The 23,409-nt window shown below is 40.5% G+C and overlaps 1 protein-coding gene across 7 annotated transcripts in view; it reads left to right on the forward strand.

Moving 5' to 3' along the window:
* LOC144686521 (serine/threonine-protein phosphatase 6 regulatory ankyrin repeat subunit C-like) overlaps nucleotides 1-15,625 on the forward strand; it is a 188,289-nt gene extending 172,664 nt beyond the window's left edge. For 5 of the 7 annotated variants that reach the window (XM_078551828.1, XM_078551829.1, XM_078551830.1 and 2 more), the window contains 3 exons: nucleotides 10,108-10,190; nucleotides 12,501-12,592; nucleotides 12,838-15,625. In XM_078551828.1, coding sequence (XP_078407954.1) covers nucleotides 10,108-10,190; nucleotides 12,501-12,592; nucleotides 12,838-13,118 — 456 coding nt within the window. In that variant the 3' untranslated portion in view covers nucleotides 13,119-15,625. The remainder of the gene's footprint in view (nucleotides 1-10,107; nucleotides 10,191-12,500; nucleotides 12,593-12,837) is intronic. The other 2 variants (XM_078551835.1, XM_078551834.1) reach the window with 2 other exon arrangements.
* Nucleotides 15,626-23,409: the final 7,784 nt, after the last annotated feature.

A 23,409-nucleotide genomic window follows, 5' to 3' on the forward strand; every position in this document is an offset into this window, starting at 1 on the left:
CATGAGCTTTTATTTTCCACAATAACCTTTGATGTGGCACTTTATCAAATGCCTTCTGGAAATCTAAGTACAGTACATCTACCGATTCCCCTTTATCCACAACACTTGTTACTTCCTCAAAGAGCTCCAATAAGTTGGTTAAACATGATTTCCCTTTCACAAAACCATGTTGGCTCTGCCTGATGACCTTGAGCTTATCCAAGTGCCCTGCTATGACTTCTTTAATAATAGCTTCTAACATTTTCCCTACGACAGATGTTAAGCTAACTGGCCTATAGTTTCCTGTTTTCTGTCTCCCTCCCTTTTTGAATAATGGAGTTACATTTGCTATCTTCCAATCCAGTGGGACCTTCCCCGAATTAAAACCAATGCGTCAACTATCTCATTAGACACTTCTTTTAAGATCCTAGCATTCGAAACAAAGCCAATGAACTGATAGCACAAATGGAAATAAATAAGTACGATTTGACAGCCATTACAAGACATGGCTGCAGAATGACATAGATTGGGACCTGAATATTGAAGGGTATATGGCATGTAGGAAGGACCAGAAGCTGGGAAAAAGTGGTGGGGGAGGCGGTGGCTCTGTTAATTCATGATGGTATTAGCACGTTAGAGAGGGATGACTGAAGTTCAGGAAACCAGGATGTAGCAGTGGTTTGGGTTGCGATGAGGAATGATAAAGGCAAGAAGTCACTTGTGGGAGTGGTGTACAAGACCCCTAACAGTACACACAGTAGGATGAAGTATAAAGGAAGAAATAAGAAAGGGACGGCGATAATCACGGGGGATTTTAGTCTAGATATAGACTCAGAAAATCAGATGGGCAAAGGTAACCTAGATGAGGAGTTCGTAGAATGTTTCCAGGATAGTTTCTCAGAACAGCAAGTTCTGGAGCCAACCAGAGAGCAGGCTATACAAGACCTGGTATTGTGCAATGAGATAGGATTGATTGATTAATTACCTCATAGTGAAGGCGCCCCTTGGTAGCAGCAATCACAATATGGTTGAATTTTGCATTCCGTTTGAGGGAGAGAAGAGTGGGTCCACGACTACGTTTTTAAATTTAAATAGGGGCAATTATGAGGGCATGAAAGCTAGCTAAAGTGAACTGGCAGATTAGGTTAAGGATTAGGCCAATAATGATGCAGTGGCAGAAACACTGCAGGAACTCACCAAGCCTCCTGAGACAGCACCTTCCAAACCCATGACCACTACCATCTAGAAGGTCAAGGGCAACAGAGTCATGGGGACACCAGCACCTGGAAGTTCCCCTCCAAGCCACTCACCAGGCTGACTTGGAAATATATCGCTGTTCCTTCACTGTCGCTGGGTCAAAATCCTGGAACTCCCTCTCTTACAGCACTGTGGGTGTATCTACACCACATGGACTGCAGCGGTTCAAGAAGGCAGCTCAACACCATCTTCTCGTGGGCAACTAGGGATGGCTAATAAATGTTGGCTTAGCCAGCGACGCCCAGATCCCATGAATGAATTAAAAAAAACATTTAAAGTGATATTTCAGAATAGTACATTCCAGCAAGAAAGGAAAATCCTAAGGGGTGGCCCCACCATCCGTGGTTAACTAAAAAAGTTAAATATAAAGAAAAAGCATAATTGCGCAAGGATAGTGGCAGGTTAGAAGGTTGGACAGAATATAAACAGTAAAGAATGACTAAAAGATTAATAAAGAGGGAAACAATTAGAGTACAAGAGAAAGCCAGCTAGAAATATAAAAACAGTAAGAGTTTTTACAGATTTTTTTTTAAAAAAGCATGAACAAAGTGAGCATTTTTCCTATAGAAAGTGAATCTGGGAAATTAATAATGGAAAACAATGAGATGACAGATGAATTGAACAGGTATTTTGTATCGGTTTACACCATAGAGAATACAAGAAATACCCCAGAAACAGTTGTAAATCAGGAAATGGAAGGGAGCACGGACCTCAAAATTACAATCAACAGGGAAGCGGTACTGAGAAAATTGTTGGAGCTCCGCGATGATCAGTCCCTGGGTCCTGATGGACATCATCCTAGGGTCTTAAAAGAAATGGCTAGTGAGATTGTTGATGCGTTGGTTTTAATTTCCCAAAATTCCCGAGATTCGGGGAATGTCCCATTAGATTGGAAAATAGAGAATGTAACTCCTTTATTCAAAAAGGGAGGGAGACAGAAAGCAGAAAACTATAAGCCAGTTAGCTTAACATCTGTCGTAGGGAAAATGTTAGAAGCTATCATTAAATATGTAATAGCAGGGACCTTAGAAAAATTCAAGGTAATCAGGCAGATGTCAAATAGTTTTGTGAGGGGGAAATCATGTTTAACCAATTTACTGGAGTTCTTTGAAGAAGTAACGTGCTATGGATAAAGTGGAACTAATGGATGTACTGTATTTAGATTTCTGGAAGGCATTTGATGGTGCCACATCAAGGGTTATTGCAGGAAATAAAAGCTCATAGTGTAAGGGGTAACTTATTGGCATGGATAGAAGATTGGCTCACTAACAGGAAGCAGAGAGTAGGCATAAATAGGTCATTTTCTGTTTGGCAGGATGTAACGAATGGTGCACCATAGGGAGCAGTGCTGGGGCGTCAACTTTTTACAATTTATATAAATGACTTGGATGAAGTGATCAAAGGTTAGGTTGCTAAATTTGCTGATGACACAAAGATAGGTAGGAATGTAAATCGTGAAGAGGACATAAGGAGGCTACAAAGGGATATAGATAGATTAAGTAAGTGAGCAGACGTAAAATTGTCCATTTTGGCAGGAAGAATAAAAAAGAAGCATATTATCTAAATGGTGAGAGATTGAAGAGCTCTGAAAGACAGAGAGATCTGAGTGTCCTAGTGCATGAATCACAAAAGGTTAGTATTCAGGTACAGCAAGCAATTAGGAAAGCTAATAGAATGTTATCATTTATTGAAAGGGGAATTGAATACTGAAGTAGGGCGGTTATGCTTAAGTTATATAGGGCATTGGTAAGACCACATCTGGAGCACTGTGTACAGTTTTCATCTCCTTATTTAGGGAAGGATGTAAATGAGTTGGAAGCAGTTCAGAGAAGAGTTACAAGAGTAATACCCAAAATAGGCAGGTTGTCTTATGAGGGAAGGTTGGGCTGACTAGGCTTGTATCTGCTGGAGCTTAGAAGAGTAAGAGGCGACTTGATTGAAACATATAAAGCCGAGGGGTATTGACAGGATGAATGTGAGAAGCATATTTCCTCTTGTGGGAGAATAGAACTTGGGGTCACTGTTTAATAATAAGGGGTCACCCATTTAAGACAGAAATGAGGAGAATTTTTTTCTGAAGGTCGTGAGTCTTTGGAACGCTCTTCCTCAAAAGGTCGTGGAAGCAGAGTGTTTGAATATTTTTAAGGCAGATCTAGATTAGATTTTTGTTAAGCAACAGGGTGAAAGTTTATCGGAGGTAAATGGGAATGTGGAGTTGAGGTTACAATCAGATCAGCCATGATCTTATTGACAGGTGAAGCGGGCCTGAGAGGCCAAATGGCCTACTCCTGCTCCTAATTTATATGTTTGTATAAGGAGGTTGATGAGGTTAATATGGTTGGCATGGCCTGCATGGATTACCTATGGCAGGTAGTGAGACAACCAACGAGGAAAAAACCCACAATCCTCACCGATCTATCTGTCACAGATGCATCCCTCTGTAACAGTATTATTAGGAATGACAACTGTACAGTCTTTGTAGAGACGATGTTCTATATTGACACTGAGGACATGCTCTGTTTTATTGTGTGGTACTGCCACCATATGAAATGAATAGATTCTGAACAGATCTAGCAATTCAAAGTGGGATATCCATGAGCCACTGTGGGCATAAGCAGCAGCAGAATTGTATTCAACCAAAATCAGTAGCCTCATAGATTCGCACATTTCTCACTCTATCATTATCATCAAGCCAGGGGAACAACCATGGTTCAATGATGAGTGTAGGAGGGCATGCCAGGCGTGCCATTAGACAGACCTAAAATGAGGTGTTCACCTGGTGAAGCTATAACAGAGGACTGTATGCATGCTGAACGGCAAAAGAAGCATGCTTTGGACAGAGTTAAGCGATCCCACAGCTAACAGATCAGATTATAGCTCCATAGTTTTGACACATCCTGGTCTGAATGTTGGTGGACAAGTTAACAACTAACTAGAGGAGGAGGCTCCACAAACATCTCCATCCTCAATGATGGAGCCCAGATAATCTGTGCAAAAGACCAGACTGAAGCATTTGCAACTATTTTCAGACAGGAGTGCTGAACGAATGATCAATCTCGATCTACCTTGAGGTGCTCAGTATTACAGATGCTAGTCTTCATCCAGTTCGATTCACTCCACATGGTATCATAAAGCAGCTGAATGCACTGGATACAGGAAAGGCTGCGAGCTCTGATGACATGCCAGCTGTAGTGCTGAAGCCTTGTGGTCCAGGATCAACCTTGCCCCTAGCCAAGATGTTCCAATACACTGGCATCTATCCTGACAAAATTACCTAGATGTGTCCTATCCACAAAAAGGAGGACAAACTTAATCTAGCCAATTACTACCCCATCAGTCTATTCTCAATTGTCAGCAAAGGGGTGGAAGGTGTTGCGAACAGTCCTATCAAGCGGCACTGACTCCGCAATAACTTGCTTGCCAGTGCTCGTTTTTGGTTGCGCCAGGGTCACTTGGCTTCAGACCTCATTACAGCCTTGGTCCAAATGTGGACAAAAAAGCAGAATTCTACAGGTGAGGTGAGGGTGACTGTCCTTGACATCAAGGCAGTGTTTGACCAAGTGTGGTATCAAGGAACCCTAGTAAAATTGAGATCCATTGGAACCAAGGTTGAATACTTTCCACTGGTTGAAGTCATACCCAGTGCAAAGGAAGACTTTTGTGGTTAGTGGAGCCCAATCAGCTCAGCCCCAGAACTTTGCTGCAGGAGTCCTACGCCTGGCAGCTGCTTTATCGATGTCAAAAGTGGGGATGTTCACTAATGATCGGACGTTCAGTATCATATGCAACTCTTCAGATAATTCAGCAGTCTGTGCCTGCACGCAGCAAAACCTAAACAAAATTTAGGCTTGGGCTGGTAAGTGGCAAGTAACATTCATGGCACACAAGTGCCAGGTGATGACCCTCTCCATCAAGTGAGAATCTAATCATCTCCCCTTGAAGTTCAACAGCATTACTATCACTGAATTCCCAACATCACATCCTGAGGGTTATCATTGACCAGAAACTGAATTGGACCAGCTGTACAAGAGCACTACAAGAGACTACAAGAGCAGGACAGAGGCTGGGACTTCTGCAGGAAGTAACTCACCTCCTATCTTGAAGCCTCTTCATCATCTCCGAGGCACAAGTGTGATGCCTTCAGTTCTTCAGTTGTCTGGATGAATGCGGCTCCAACAACACTCAAGCTTGATACCATCCAACACAAAGCAGTCCACTTGATTGGCACACCATGCTCCACCTTAAACATTCACTCTCTCTACCACTGAAGCACAATGGCAGCAATGTGTACCATCTACTAGTGCACTACAGCAACTCACCAAGGCTTCTTCGGCACCTTCCAAACCCATAGCATATACCACCTAGAAGGACAACGGCAGCAGATGCATGGGAACACTACCACTAGCAAATTCCCCTCCATGTCACACATTATCCTGACTATATTACTTTTTATTCGTTCATGGAATGTGGGCACCACTGGCTAGGCCAGCATTTATTGACCATCCCTAATTGCCCTTGAGAAGGTGGTGATGTGCTGCCTCCTTGAACTGCTGCGGTCCATGTGGTGTAAGTACACCTATAGTGCTGTTAGGGAGGAAGTTCCAGGATTTTGACCCAGCAAAAGTGAAGGAATGACGATATAGTTCCAAATCAGGATGGTGAGTGGTTTGGAGGGGAACTTGCAGGTGGTGGCATTCCTTTATGGAAAAAAATCATTGCTGGCTCTGTATGTTGTGATACTTTAGAAATCTCTAGAAGTGTCCAAAACAGTGGCTGGGATTAAAATCAGTGGAGTCATTTGTGTGTAAATGGCCTGCCCTGTAACCTTTTTTCTCCTGAAATGGCTCTTGAGAGTGCAGCAACCTCAGATGGCAGCTCCATTTCTGAGAGATGGAGAATACAGTACTGACACCAGGGTATTTCCTGATATGTGGGAGATATTTTTGTTTTTGTGGTGTATGAATGTATTGTTTCCAAATTTGCGTAAGTCTCCTATGAAAATAAATTCATAGAATCATGGAATGGTTACAGCAAAGAAGAAAGCCATTTAGTCCATCGTATCCGTACAAGCTCTCTGCAAGAGCAATTTAGCTAGCTTCACACCCCATCCTTTCCCCACAGCCCTGCAAACTCTCCCTCTTCACCATGTTTATCCAATTCCCTTTTGAAAGCCATGATTGAATCTGGCTCTACCAAACACCCAGATAGCATATTCCAGATCCAAACCACTCACTGGTAAAAGATTTTCCTCATGTCACCATTGATTCTTATGCTAATCACCTTAAATTGGTGACCTCTGGCTATCAACCCTTCCGCTAATGAGAACATCTACTCTGTCTAATAACTTCTTGATTCAAAACCATATCTTCTCTCGACCTTTTCTTGTCTGAGGAGAACAAGGCCAGCTTCTCCAATCTATCCCTCGCACCTGGAATCATTTTCATAAATCTTTTCCCTCCAAAGCCTTCACATCCTTTCTGAAGTGTGGTGCTTATTTTGGACAGTGGAGGCTGAACCGGGGTTTTATAAAGATTCATTGAACTCCCATGTTTCTGTACTCTGTGCCGCTATTTACAAACCACAGGATCCCACATGACTTTTTAACCACTAACCACTTTCTCAACCTGCCCACCACCTTCAACATTTGTGCCCATATACCCTCAAGTCTCTCTGTTCCTGCACCTGTTTTAGAATTGTACCCTATATTTTATATTGTCTCACCTCATTCTTCCTACCAAAACATATCATTTCACAGTTCTCTGCATTGAATTTCATCTGCCACATGGTTCCCCCCCCCCACCCCGCCCTCCAATTCCACCACCCTATGTCCCCTTGAAGTCTATCACTATCCTTCTCACAGTTCACAATACTTCCAAGATTTGTGTCATCTGCAAATTTTGTAATTGTGCCTGTACATCCAAGTCAGAGCAACTGATATATATCAAGAAAAGTAGTGGTCCTGGTACCAACTCCTGGGGAACCCCACTGTATATATTCCTCCAGCGCATAAAACAACTGCTTACCACTAATGTTTCCTGTCACTCAGCCAACTTGGTATCCATGCTGCCACTATCTCCTTTATTTCATGGGTTTCAACTTTGATGACAAGCCTACTATGTGGCACCTGATCACACTTTTTTTTTGTTCATGAGATGAGAGAATACTGGCAGTTATTTCGCAAGTACAGAAGATGCTATCCTAACCATGTCCTTGAGGAATTTTTCACTATCCTTGCTTTCTGATCATTTAATTAACTATTGTCATTTTACTATCTGGTTTCTCTATTGATTTGCATTTTTCTCAACTTCTTGATTTCTAAAACATGAGCGAAAGTCTTGAAGTTGTTACTCAGCTGAGCACAGGGGAAGAAAATTTATATTTACATTTGAAGCAAGAGAACCCCTTTTAACCTCTACTGGTGTTACTTGTCTCCATTACACTGAGTTGTCACTTTTTTCAGTTCTCCATTGATATCTTTTAAGCCGAGTTAAATTACATTTATCTGAATGAATTATTATTTTAAAAAGGATATTTCTGATGCGATGCTCTTTTCAGATTTGCATTAAGTCATTGTAGAGACTTTTCTGTGGCCATGGGTGAAATGGAAACATCCCTACATTATTGGAACTGACAGTATTTGGATATCCAGAATAAAATTATGTTTCTGAATTAATTGACTAACTAAATACTTTTTAAGTATATTTTTAGCAAACTATTTAAATATGAATTTCTTATTTCTGTTGGAGCCTCAGGTTTGAGATGTAAAATTAGAAATTACTCACAGTTAAAGTTTTGCACATTCTTGTCTTGATAACCTTGTGGGAATGAAATGTTGATCTAATCCTCCTATGCCACTTCCATATACTACATACAAAAGCAAAGTTATTATGATGTAAGTATTATGGTCAAATTTGCGTTTAAAATTACTTTGCATAATGTACGAATGCTCAATGCATTTGGCTTTCATCACTTTGCCAGCTATTTTAATAGATTTAATCTGTTTCTTTTAAAACAGCTGACAAAGCCATGTCATATGAATATGTTTGGGGGTTCATGTATTAATGCTCGTCAAGACTACTTTAACAGCACCCCCCAGATCCACCAGTTCTACCACTTAAAAGGACAGGGCAGCAGACTCATGGGAACACCACTGCCTGCAAGTTCCTCTCCAAGTTACTCACTATCCTGCCATGAAAATATATTCCCTCATCATTGCTGGATCAAAACCTTGCAACTCCCTACTTAATAACACAATGGGAGTACTTACATCACAGGAACTGTAGAAATTCACCACCACCTTCTCAAGGGCAGTTAGGGATGGGCAATAAACATTGGCCTTGCCAGCCGCACATCCCAGGAATGAATAAATAGAAAAAAACTGCACAAAATAATTTCTAGGCTTTAACTTTTGAAGAGTAAAGTGTGCAAAAGTTATGGAAGACAGCAATAGAATACAATCCAAAAGAGGAATGTGATTAAATAATTTTAAACGCAGAAAGAATGTAACCAAATTTCCACCTTGGGTGTACAAATTCATCCTACCACCTGAGTTCACACGATTATCAACTGCCAGAATCAGTGAGACCAACCTGCTGTGTTACTCCGAAATTAACTTATTTTACCAGAGCTCAAACCTCATTACCCCAGTGAGGCCTAAAGTTGTATCTGACAGTACCAGGAGCAGTGGATCATTTTGCATTCTGTGAAGAATCCCAATTTAGTGTTTATGAATTATAAATGTTTGTAAATGGAAATGCAATGAAACATGTTCTAGACAAACTTTGCACAGCTACAATTAACCAAGATGTCTTTAAACTGAACAGAATAGCACAAAAGAAAGTGATTCTTAGTATGTTGCAAAAATACCCAGCAGTACAACTTTATTTTGTAGTGGGATATCATAGCTTCGCTCAACCCTGCAATATTCTTCTTCTTGCATATTTCTTTTTCCAAATATGTTAATTGACACTGTAGTATGAATTTAGGGGTGATTGTACCCTACAGTTTCTCACCCAAATGCCCATTATTCATGTGTGAATTTGGACAGAGTGCTGGGAGCTAATTTAACTATGGCTTAATCAGGGCCAAACCTGATCTTTTTCTTTCTAATTCCCAAACATATGCTTTTTTCAAAGGGGCACTGGCTAGCAATTAGAAGTAGAAACCTATTTGACTTTATTTGCCGAGACCAGGAGTGCTGATGCAATGTCCCCAAATGCTGTTCTGTCAAAAATCAGCTGATTCACCGCATACAGCAATTGATTATGGAAATTTCTGGTACTAGATGCTGCAGCTTTTGGGAAGAAAATTATAAATGCCATAGCCGTAGGAAATAAAATGTTCAATGCCATACACATAGGAAGTAAAACCTGAGTAGGGCTGCAATAATTCAGATTTCGTTTTGGAGAGATGGTGGAATTTCAAAGCTTTTGATTCAACTGAAGTTGAAACTGAGTGAGAATTGAACTGTAGGAAGTAGAAATTTGTCAGGGATATACCAGGATGAGCAAGAAATGAAGCCAAAACAAAAACAAAAATACCTGGAAAAACTCAGCAGGTCTGGTAGCATCTGTGGAGAGGAGCACAGTTAACATTTTGAGTCCGCATGACTCATGCAGACTCGAAACGTTAACTGTGCTCCTCTCCACAGATGCTGCCAGACCTGCTGAGTTTTTCCAGGTATTTTTGTTTTTGTTTTGGATTTCCAGCATCTGCAGTTTTTTGCTTTTATCTTTTAAGAAATGAAGCCATCATGGTTCAAATCCAGCATATGATCAAGAAAACTTCATTAAATAAATAAAGCTTCAATGCATACATGCACACAGAGTATGCACACTGTTTAATATTATGAATTATGCTAATTTCTGGCAGGGTCATGAAAAATGTGCCTTGTTCATCCTTGAGAAGATGGATGGTGCAAGCCTTATTAATGCAACAAACAATGCACTGCAAACGTAAGTAATAATTATTTCTCAGTAAATTTATTTTAAAAAAATTTCAAAATGATCGTGGCTGTTTTGGAGAGGGAAAGCTATTTTGGGGAGAAGAGGGTGATTTTTTTCAGAATGCAAACAAACCTAAATGCACATGGGAAGTTGGGCAGCGGTAACACTTGTAAGTAGTGATCTATAGACTTAGTTTGACTTAATTATAAGGTTTGCACAGTACATTGTATCTGCTTTATGTCGCATTTTACTCCAAGATGAGCTTCTGACCACATAGCCAATCAATGACCAAGACCGCCCAAGCTCAACTCTGCCCTTGTCTCAGTTGCTGCTGAAACCCTTATTCATGCCTTCATTACCTCTAAATTTGAATATTCCAATGCTCTGCTGCCTGTATTCTAACTTGGACCAAGTCCTGTTCACTCAACATCCCTGTGCACATGGCCTATGTTGGTTCCTGGTCCAGCAACACCTTGATTTTAAAATAATTATTCTTGTTTTCCAGTTCCTTCATGGCCTTGTCCCTTCTATTCCTATAACCTCCTCCAGTCCTACAATCCTCCGAGATCTCTGCGCTCCTCCAATTCTGGCCACTTGCTCATCCCCAATTTTAATTGCTCCACCATTTGCGACTTTCAGCTGGCTGGCCCCTAAACTCTGGAACTCCCTCCCTAAAGTTCTCAGCCTCTCTATCTCCTTTTAAGATACTGGTTAAAATCTAAGTCTTTAGCCAAGCTTGGGATGTTTTCCGACATTAAAGGCGTGATATATATAAATATATATTAATAATATCTATTATTTTTATATATATATTTATATATACATACACAAGTTGTTGTTGTGTATAAACGAACTCCTTACTTCCAAAACGTTATTATTTGTAGTTTTTGTTTAGTTTTCATCAGGCCCATTGCGAATATGGGTGTTGAGGATGGGGTAGAAAAGTTTTTAAAACTATGCAGTTGTGACGTCTGAATGTTGCAGTTTTTAAAAATTGGTTCTCAGGATATAGCATTGATGACTAGGGCAGCACTTATTGTCCATCCCTAGTTTCTCTGAGAAAGTGATATAGGGCCACCTCCTTGAACTGCTGCATTCTGTGTGGTGAAGATGTGCCACAATGCTGTTAGGTGGGGAGTTCCAGAACATTGACCGAATAATGAAGAAAGAACAGTGGTATATGTTCAAATCAGGATGGTGGGTGACTTGGAGAGGGAACATGGGTTGAGATGATGCTACTGTGCAACTGCTGCCCTTGTCCTTCTAAGGAGTGGGGGGTTGCAGGTTTTTGAGCTGCTGCTGGAGAAACTTTGATAAGTTGCTGTGTTAAACTCTGGAGATGGTATTCAATGCAATCACAGTAAGCTGGTGGTGAAGGGGATTGATACTTAGGCTAGTGGATGAAGTGCTGATCAAGTGGACTGCTTTGACCTGAATGGTATTGAGTTTGACTTTTGTTGCACAGGAATACCACGATCTGCATGTTTCCCTCCGAGTCACACACCATCCTAACTTGCATTGCTTTCATTCTCCATTGTTGGGTCAAAACCCTGAAACCACCTATCAAACAGCACAATGGCTGTACCTACACAACACTGCCTGCAGTGGTTCAAGAAGGCAGCTCACCACCACCATCTTCTCAGGGCAGTTAGGGATGGTAAATAAATGCTGGCCTAGCCAGCAATGCCTACATCCCATAAACGAATAAAAAAAAATGTTGGAGAGGTGAACTTTGCAATGTTGACTTTGTTGGTTGTGCCATTGTTGTGCCCTGACTCAATGCTTAGGCCAGAGCTGAGTGGTCCTCCCAAATTGATTTTTTTTATTTTTAACTGGTTTCCTAGACGACATTGATGCAGCCTGGAGCTGCATGTCAACTAGGCTGAGTAAGGGTGCCAGGTTTCCTTCTCCAAAGGACCTTATTGAACCAATTGAATTTTCACAATAATCCACTTTTACTGGTACCAGCTCTCTTTGTTTTACTTTATTTTCTTTAAACTGAATTCAAATGGTGGAATTTGAACTAATGTTCTCTGAATTCTTAGACCAGGTGTCTGGGTTACTAGTACATAACCTCGATGCTACAGTTCTGGTAAATCAATAACAATTTCAATTATATAGGGCTAGAATTTTGCCCCCCCCCCCCCACCCCCTCCCCCCTCCCCCCCCGCACCACCCCCCCCAAGCCCACCCCCCACCACCCCCCCAACCCTCCCACACCCTCCCCCCACCCCCCACATAAATTTGGCCGATCCTTATTGGTAACTCAGTGTTGGCCTTGACTCCTTGGTAACTTGTATTTTAAATGTACACTTTCAGACCTCTTCACATAGCTGCTCGGAATGGGCTTAAAAAAGTGGTGCATGATTTACTAAGCAAAGGGGCAAGTGTTCTTGCTGTGGATGAAAATGGTGAGTATGGATTAACTTATTACTAATGTTGCTGCTCTTAATTTATTCAACACCCCACCAGAAGTAACAATTTAATACTACAACACTTCTAAAAGTCTAACCGAAAGCACTCATAACTTTGGCACGACTTAAACAGTAGCAGCAGACGTATTGAATGCAACATTTGAGTTTGCTGTCTTACCTCCCTGTTTGTTTTTGCATAAGACTTATATACTAACCATTCCCTTGTCTGCTTTTGTGCCCAGGTCACACCCCAGCCCTGGCTTGTGCTCCTAACAAAGATGTGGCTGACTGTCTGGCACTCATTTTGGCAACCATGATGCCTTTCTGTCCTCCCAGCACAATGACGTCCTTCAGCATCAGTCTAATAAAAAATGACAGTCTGAACGCACCTCTATCCTATGATTCCCCTAATACGGGTAGCAACATTAATTCTTTCAACAAACAGTTGTATAACAGTGCAGGAAAAATGGATAGGGGCCAGGAAGATGACGACGAAAATGATTCAGACTCTGAGACATTCTGATTTTAGAAAGTTTAACATGCATGGGAAAAGTCCTGATTTGTTGCTCAGTTGAAGGATTGTAGATTGATCAATCAATCACCGCATATTAAAAAAGCACTTACTTAAAGGCACTTTTCTTACAGGATTTAGGAGGAAAGGAGAACCTTGGAGTTTTAATTCATAAAGAGGACAATTGAGTAGGGCAAGTGATTTGCTATTGCGCAAATCTGCCAGAAATTGGCATTTTCACTGTCTCTGGGACATTTTATGCAAATTTGTGGTACTTGGGCATCAAATCTTGCTACGTGCAGTAACTGTGGAAATTTACGGATACCATGCTGTTCCATGCCAAATTGCTTGCCCTACAAATGAGATATTAGAACTTTGACAAATCAGCACAAACATGCATTTGCACTTCAATAAAAACTTGTGGTTGTAGAGTTGCTAGTGACTAACCATATACCTGAGCCATTAACTACTGATAAACCATGAATGACCTGTTCCAGATTGCAGTGTCAAGTATTCATGGGTTCCAAGAAAACTTGATGGCACCCTTTTATTTTAAATGTACCAGCGACTTTAGGCTAGTATTCTGTTAGCATGTAATATTTCATATCTTTTTATACAGCCTCATTGGCAGCCTTTAAACAATGCATAGCAATTTTGTTGAAATCTACCCACCTGTAGGATGAAGAGAGAGTAACTGCCACAAAGAACAGTTCTGATAAAATCTACTTCATCTGCCAAAGCTTATGTGTTAAATGGACCCATTCTCTCACCTGTGACAGGGACGCAGCAGGTGGAATGACAAGTTCTTTTTGTGTCTGGCCAGCTACGCCAAATGGACCAAATGTGCTACAGATTGGGACTGTTGCTGTTTTTGTTCTCTTAAAATTAAAGCCTTTTTAAAATCATCATATATTTTCACAGCTACATTGAAGTAGCGTGTTTTAGTAAGCAATGCAGTATTTCAAAAACAAATAAAATGCATCTCACATAAGTGAGATCAGATATTGTTAGATTATAAATCAGCAAGATAAAGCTTCAGAATAATTTACAAAACCTCACATGGGAACTATTACATTGCTCTCTGTGGTGGCTGAGCAATTACTGCAACCTCGCGATTTTGACTAAAAGCACTGAAAAACTTACAAGAAACCTTAATTATCTTGTTACAGTAGTACTGTATATCGCTGTCCAAGCAGATAAATTTCAGAATAGAGACCTCTGATATGAAATTGCTTTAACGCAATAAGTACCATATCGTATTAAAGCACTGAAATTGAAGGAAAAATGCCAAAAGTGATAGCCGTATATAGAGAAGATAAGTGTTTTGTTAACCAACTTTATTAAAAGCTTAAGGCTACAGTATAATTTTGGACCTGTTTCTCCATTTTATTCACTGAAATGGAATCAGCTGGTGATTTCTATGTACTGTAGCTGTTTTATAAATACATTTATTGTTTGTGTTTTTAAGGTGACTTATTTGAATCAGTGGAATACAAAATTGATACACTTTTGAGTGCATAAATTTGAGCAGGCATTGGTGTACTTTTAAACTTTTTATAGTTTTTAATATAAGCATAGAAAAAAGCCTGACAAAATAAATACTGGAACTTTGAGATCCATTGCATTGTGATTGGCAATCTTGGTAGCAAATGGTTTCACTTGGGTTGAGTTCAAATACTATTTTGGTTTAGTTGCATTATGAAATAGTTAGTGCCTTTCTGCCCATGAGTATTTCCAGATGGTTTCCAAGTATCTTATAGAATTTTGCTAATAGTAATATCCAAGCAATAATGTTAATTTAAATTTTAAATTTACAATGAATGTAAAATTTTCTTTTTAAAGGTTCAAAAACATCTGAATGAAGAGTGGTTTGTTCATTAAACCATCATGGATTGTTTTTGTAGTGTTATAAAATATTTTAAATGAAGTCTTGCTTAAAAGACTTTGCTGATCATAAATTGTTATTATTTGGAAAAGGGCATTTAGAAATTCGACAATCTGACTGTGTATTTTAAAACCATAAAAACAATTATTTGTGGAAGCTTATGCAGTGGTCTATCCATTTAAAAAGCCTATATCTTCCATTTGGTAATCTTGTCTACTTATATGCTTTAGCATGTGCAATATGTCTTGTTACAGTATAGTACAGTATCATGATACAGTGACAGTGTTATATTTTGTTTTATGCAGTGAATGTGTAAGAATCTAGTGAAAATGAACATGTATGGTGAAAGCAGTGGTCTATGGAAATTTTATGTATTTGGTCTTATAGTTAAGGAGGGGGTATAAACCTTAAGACTTTTTTTGATGTACTTCAAGACTGTCAAAGTATAAGAAGTAAATCCAAATCAATCTAAATCCAGCCTGGACCTCAAGCACACTTGCTCTTAGACTTTTGTGAACTACTGAATGCTTCAGTGATGTATAGAAGTACCTAATTGTAAACTACTTTTTTTATTAAAAGCATTCAGATGCTGTATATTTTTATGAAAATAAAGGGTACAGACACTGATGCAGCACATTGATTTACGTTCTCTTTCTTAAAATGCTTTCTAAACTTAACTCCTGAGCAACTGTAACCTATAATATCTATTAATTGATCCTTTCTCCTTTTCATTGAGAAGCATTCTGAAGCCTTTTATAGCCACTTATTTCCACGTAATGCTTAGTAATTTTTTTTAAAAACTATTTGGGGTTAATTTTGAGGTCCCTTGCCAGTATTAATGGGGTGGTGACAGCCTAAAATGGGGTTGGTAGCCTTGCCCCATACAATAATGTCGACAATGCAGCCAACTCCATTTTAAAAGGGGCCTATTGCTGGTTGTCCAGAGAGCCTGCCTACTTCAAGTGCAGACACCTGTCAATATAGAAATTGAAGTTCTCTGACACACGTAAAATTCTGGTACCCACTTGCGATCAGATCTGTGGATGAAGAAAGAAGCTTTATAACAGGAACCCTTGAATTATTTTTGTGGGTCCCAGAAGAGAAAGAGTGCTCCTCCAGGGCCCACAGGAATAATCTGAGTCACTGTTGTCTGGGCCCCTACTCTCCACAATTGTGAACTCCCCCCCACCCCCCCCTTACAACTTGAAACTTATTGGTGAGATATTTCATATGCCTGTTTTGCAACTTGCAGCTTGACTGACACATTTAAATGAGGCCAGAGTCTCAAAATCATGGCTCCACTTTATGCCAGAATGGGTGGCCAACTAGAGCTCACCACAGGTTGACTGTCCAAAAGTCAAAACCTGCATCTTGTTTCTTGACTTTAAGTATTTTGGAGTCCACCAAGGTCTGACTATTGGTTTGTTTTTGTAACTTTGCATAAAAGAAAAAGCTTTGTTGCATCAAACATTTTCTTCTCTCCTGAAAGTGATAATTTATCTTAGAGTAGGCTATCATGAGAGCTAGCAGTCATTGGTATCTTGCTTAATTTTCCATTCTTCACTTGTTAGCCTGGACCGTGAGTTTCAGGAAGCTCTGTTGGGGTCACAACAAAGAATTGTTAATCCAGCAACAAAACCTTCCACTCAGATTCAAACCTGAATGGTTTTAAACAACAAACTTTAAGAAAAAGTAACTAAGATTAGTATTACATTAAATAGTGAGCGACTAATACAATCTACGTTTCCATGAAGTCTCAATCAAATTGATCAGATTTATAATCTGTTGTAGATGAGCTTCCAACTACCCGAGAGCTGTCTCGCGTGTCAATGAGGTAGAGAACAGAGTGGCAATTTTGGCTGTATGCTAGGCAGTAAATGACTTAAGTTACTATTCTGGTTTAGCTCAAGTTTGATGCAAGGCACATAACAGGAATCTTTCTACCTCTACCTTAAAAATAGTCAGTGACCCCATTTCCATTGCCTTCTGAGGCAGAGTGTTCCAAAGTCATACAACCCTCAGAGAAGAAAATTCTCCTCATCTCTGTCCTAAAAGGGTGATCCCTAATTTTAAAACAGAGCCCCCTAGTTCTGGTCTCACCCACAAGAGGAAACATCCTTTCCATGTTCACCTTGTCAATACCATTCTGGATCTTATGTACTTCAAACAAGTCACCCCTCACTCTTCTAAACTCCAGTGGAACACCTAAATCCCTCTGCACCTCAGAATTCTGCAGCTGTTCTCTGTTTAAGTAATACTTTGCTTTTGTATTCTTCCTGCCAAAGTGAACAACTTTACATTTTCCAACATTATACTCCATCTGCCAGATTTTTGCCTACTCACTTAACCTATCTACATCCGTTTGCAACCTCCTTATGTCTTCTTCACAACATACTTTTCTACCTATCTTTGTGTCATCTGCAAATTTAGCTACCATGCCTTCGCTCCCCTCATCTAGGTCATTAATGTAAATTGTAAAAAGTTTAGGCCCCAGCACAGACTCCTGTAGGACTCCACTTGTCACATCTTGTCAATCAGACAAAGACCCATTTATGTATACTCTGTTTTCTGCCTGCCAACCAACCAATCTTCTATCCATGCTAATATGTTACCCCCTACATCATGGGCTTTTATTTTCTACAATAACCTTTAAGGTGGCACCTTATCAAATGCCTTCTGGAAATCCAAGTACAGCTTGTCTACAGGCTCGCCTTTATCCACAGCGCAGGTTACTCCTTCAAAGAACTCCAATAAATTGGTTAAACACTATTTCCCTTTCACAAAACCATGCTGACTCTTCCCAATTACCTTGAGTTTCTCTAAGTGCCCAGTTATAACCTCCTTAATGATCAACTCTAACACCTTCCCCATGACAGGTGTCAAGCTAATATAATTTTCTGTTTTTTGCCTCCCTCCCTTCTTGAATAGAGGGGTTGTATTTGCTACTTCCCAGGCTGAAGAAACCTTTCCAGAATCTAGCAAATTTTGGAAAATTAACACCAACTCATCTACTACTTCATTAATCACCTCTTATAAGGCCTTAGGTTGAAATCCATCAAGACCCGAAGATTTGTCAGCCAGCAGCTCCATCAGTTTGCTCAGTACTGCTTTCCTAGTGATTGTAATTTCACCAAGTTCCCCTCTCCCTCCCACTTCTTGATTTATAGCTATTACTGGAATGTTTTTGTATCCTCTATACTGAAGACATAAGCAAAATATTTGTTCATTTCATCCACAATTTCCTTCTTATCTACTATTAACTCCCCATTGTCACTCTCTAAAAGACAAACACTCACTTTACTTATCCTTTTCCTTTTTAAATACCTGTAGAAACTCTTGCTAACTGTTTTTATATTTCTAGCTATCTTCCTCTCATACTCTAATTTATTTCTCCTGATTAACCTTTTAGTCATTCTCTTCTGTTCTTTATATTCTGACCAATCATCTGACCTGCCACTCATCTTTGCACAGTTATATGCCTTTTCCTTAAGTTTGATGCTTTCCTTAACTTCTTTAATTAACCACGGATGGTGGGTCCTCCACTCAGAACTTTTCTTTATAGTAGGAATATACTTATTTTGAATATTCTGAAATATCCCCTTAAATGTCTGCCACTGTTTCTCTATTGGTCTATCTCCTAGCCTAGTATCCCAGTTCACTTCAGCTATCTCATCTTTCATGCCCACATAGTTGCCCTTATTTAAGTTTAAAATACTAGTCTTAGATTCACTCTTCTCGCTTTCAAACTGGATGTAAAATTCAATCATATTGTGGTCGCTGCTACGTAAGCACTCCTTTACTCCGAGGTCACTAATTAATCTTGTTATATTACACAATATCAAGTCTAATATAACCTGCTGTCTGGTTGGTTTAAGAACGTGCTGCTCTAAGAAACTATCTTAAAAGCATTCTATGAACTCCTCATCCAGGCTACTACTGCCAATCTGATTTTCCCAGTTTATATGTAGATTGAAATCACCCATGATGATTGCCGTCCCTTTGTCACAAGCACCCAATATTATTTCTTGTATATTTTGTCCTACTGTTCGGGCATCTATTGACCACTACCTCTAGTGACTTATTTCCCCTACTGTTTCTCATCTCCACCCAAACCGATTCTACACCCTGATCTCCTGAACCAAGGTCATCTCTAACTCTTGCACCAATTCCATCCTGGATTAACAGTTCTTACCCTTCCACCTTTACCTAGCTTCCTATTCTTCTTGAATGTCATATACCCCTCAATATTCAGGATCCAATCCTTGTCATCATGCAGCCACATCTCTGTAATGGCTATCAGATAATATTTATTTACTTCATATACTATCAATTCATTCACTTTAAGAGTGCTACGCACATTCAGACAGAGTCTTTAGTTTCGTCCTTTTGTTATTTTTGGAACTTCTAGTCTTGACTTTTGGTGTATTCTTAGGTTTTAGCTCTCTGTCCCTTCCTGCTATTCTATGATCCTTATTTACCATATTACAGTTTTGCTCTCCTGCCTTGATTTGCTACTTTTGCCCAAGCTTAATCCCCCCCCCCCCCCCCCGCCACTTGTTTAGTTTAAACCCCCCCTCTCTACTTCCCTAGTTATGCGATTCGCAAGGACGCTGGTCCCAGCAAGGTTCAGGTGTAGACCTGAACAGTACAGCCTTCACTTTCCCCAGAACTGGTGCCAGTACCCCATGAACCGGAACCTACTTCTCCCACACCAGTCTTTGAGCCACACATTCATCTTTCTAATCTTATTTACCCAATGCCAATTTCCATGTGGCTCAGGTAATAATCCAGAGATTATTACCTTTGAGGTTCTGCTTCTTAACTTGGTACCCAGCCTCTCATACTCACTATGCAGAGTCTTTTTCCTTGTCCTGGCTATGTTGTTGGTACCTACCTGGACCACAATGACAGCATTCTTCCCCACCCAATGCAAGTTCCTCTCTAGCTCTAAGCAGATGTCCCGAACCCTGGCACCAGGCAGGAAACACAGCCTTCAGGACTCTTGCTGTTTGCTGCAGAATACAGTGTTAATTTCCCTCATTATACTATCATCTACTACCATTACATTCCTGTTTGCTTCCCCAGCTTGAACGGCTTCCTGTACCATAGTGTCATGGCCAGTCTGCTCGTCCACCTTGCAGACTTCGCTTTCGGCCACACGGGTTATGAGCACCTCAAGCCTGTTTGACAATTGCACAGCCCAAAGCTCTTCCACTACTGTCTGCTTGGTCCCTTGACCTGCCTGACATGTGGCCAGATCCTCCTATCCATGACCACTGACCAAAACAGATGATCCTATGCTTAGAGGCATGACTGTCTTCTAGAACAAAATGTTCAGGTATTTCTCCCCATCCCTTATGTTGCGTAGTGTCTGCAGTTCATCTTCCAGATCAATAATCCTGATCCGGAATTGCTCTAGCTGCTTACACTTACTGCAGATGTGTTTGTCATGGATCGCCATGGCGTCCAAAAGCTTCCGCATTCCCACAGCTGCAACTTAACACCTGTTCTGCCATTGTTACTTATGTTATCTAGATAACGTAATTTAAATACTCTCTTAATTAACTTGGAATAATTCCTATGTATAACACACCTCTTTCCCTCATGCACCAAATTCCCACGTGAACCTAATTCGCTACTCACTTAGCCTCTGTTTCAGTCCGGCATGGTTGCCTGTCTCCTCGTGCACCCTTTATTGGTCTTAGAGAATAAAAACAGAATTTTATATGTTTCAATGAGATCACATTTCACTCTTATAAAACCCAGAAAATATGGACCCAATTTACTTGACACCTCATCATAGGGTAGCTCTCTCATCCCAGGGACAAATCTGGTGAACCTTTATTGTACTGCCTCCAATACAAATATATCCTTCCCTAAATATGTAGCTATTGTTGATAGCTTCACAAATGTAAGCTCCATAATCACCAGCAATCTGTCACTTGATGCTGAAATTAATGCATGCATTGGAAAAGCTGCAGCTGTTACGTCCGAGCTGAGAGAACATGGAACAACAGCAACCTTACTGAGAACATGAAATGGCGAGTCTACCAAGCCTGTGTCCTTAGCACGCTCCTCTGCAATAGTGAAACCTAGACAACATATGCTTGGCAGGAGAAAATGCTGAACACTTTCACTGTCTCAGATGTATCTTTGGCATCTCTCAGCAAGACAAGGTCACCAACTTAGAAATCATGGAGGGTGCAAATTCCATCAACATACACTCATTGCTAAGCCAGTGGCGTCTGTGCTGGTTTAGCTATGTTCATTGGATGGGTGATGGCCATATACCCAAAGATCTTCGGTATGGTGCATGAGCCACTGGGTCACAACCTTCTAGGCTTCCATATTTGTGATACAAGGATACCTGCAAGTGAGATCTGAAGATGGCAGACATTAACACTGACAACTGGGAAACAGTCACCGATGGCTGTGATCTCTGGAGGCTTACTGTTTGGAAGGACATTGGAAGAGACGAGCAGAAACAGAAAGCTCAGCTGGCCAAGAAGAGGGTCTAGAGAAACAGAACAGCAAATCCTGCACCTTCTCAACACTGTCTTCCTCTGCAGCAAATGCGGCAGAAATTGCCATGCCAGAGTGGGGCTCCTGAGCCACACAAAGCAATGCTTAACACGGTATTGACAACCATGGTGCAAAGACGGAAGGCTGCCAATGAAATATGGAGACCAAAACTGCATGCAGTACTCCAGGTGTGATCTCACCAAAACCCTGTATAATTGTGGCAAGACTTCTTAATTCTTGTACTCCAATCCACTTGCAATGTAGGCCAATGTGTCATTTGACTTCCTAATTGCTTGCTGTACCTGCATGCTAACTCCTTGTACAAGTACACCCAAGTCCATCTGAACATCAACACTTACAAGTTTGACGCATTTCAAAAAAGTATTCTGCTTTTCCATTCTTACTCCCAAAGTGAATAACCTCAAATTTCCTTGTATTATAAACCCTCTGGTACATCATACTTGTCCCACAACCAATCCAAAACCATGTGTAACTCTCATCTTTCTCTAGCTTTGTTTCTATTTCCCATTATTTCCTGTCTGAGCTCATTTTGAGCTTATCTAGTCTATGAGACACCCTAACCCTGTCCACCCCATATCTGCTCCCTCAATCCTATTCCTTCCAAATTGCTGATGGTCTAATTTCCAATTCTCATACCCCTGTTAGCTGATATTGTTAACGGTTCCTTCTGCTCAGGTACTCTCTGTTACCTTCAAATCTGCCATCATCCCCCCTCAAAACACCAATCCTTGACCTCTTGGCCCTTGCAAAATACCATCCCATCTCCAACCTCCCTTTCCTATTCAAAATTCATGAATGGTATCTTTGCCTTCAAATCCATGCCCCTCTTTCCTGCAATTCCCACATTTGAGTCTCTCCACTCAGATTTTCACCCCGTGTCATGATCCGAAGACATGAAGAAATGTGTATAATATATATAGTCATCCTGGCTACTTTATAAAATTATTTTTCTTTTAAAGTGGACAAATGGCTTTACTGATAAAATGGCCACCACTGACCACATGAAGGTAGCTCTGGAAGTTTCCGAGCAGTTTAAAAATGGACAAAGGCAAACAGATCAAACCCTGGAATGTAACAGTCCTTGCCTTGTATAAACATTCCAGCCATGCCAACACAAAGGATAGTAGACAAGATGGACCAGCCAGCTATGGACAAAGGCAGGGCTATTTGTGACTCCTCATGCCTAACATTGTGCTAATGGTTCTACAGTTACCTGTTCAAAACACAATGGGTTTTAACAAGAGGCCTCATTAGCAGAAAAATTCATCCCGAAACCACACTGTCACATGACTGAGACTTGAGCTGTTTGAACTGCTTTAATTATTCAGCTTTCGGAGCCCATCTTCAGTCTGCTGTTTAACAACTGACTGGCAGGCCACACAGAAGCAACCTCTGGCCTGGTTGGACAATTGCCCCCATCTAACCTGATTTTGCTGGGAAGATTTTACACTATTGCCTACAGAATTGATTCAATCTCTGTGTGCCTACTTCACCTTGGCACATCAGCACCACCGGAAATGCGAATCTTACACCACAAGCCAGCTGAGCTCTGTGAAAGAATTCCTCTTTGGACTTTGATTCTGGACTCACGTGAAACCATAATTCTTATTTTTGTTGTGGTCTCTGCCCTGAACCCCTTTTTCTCTCTTATACCTCTTTTATTGTATGAATGCAAAAAAGGGGCAGATATTGCAAAACCCCTTTCCCACGTTTTGTGTGTGTGTGTTTAAAATAAACCAACCCTCTTATTTTACCTTATCTCGAGTTTGTTGTGGGATTATTAGTAGAGGATTCGATCACTCCAAAACTGAAGGATTGTGGAACATACACCACCACTTATAAAAGGGGAAATCAAAAATCAAAAACACCTTTCTG

The sequence above is a fragment of the Cetorhinus maximus genome, chromosome 11, assembly GCF_964194155.1.
Source record: "Cetorhinus maximus chromosome 11, sCetMax3.hap1.1, whole genome shotgun sequence".
NCBI classification, from domain to species: Eukaryota; Metazoa; Chordata; class Chondrichthyes; order Lamniformes; family Cetorhinidae; genus Cetorhinus; species Cetorhinus maximus.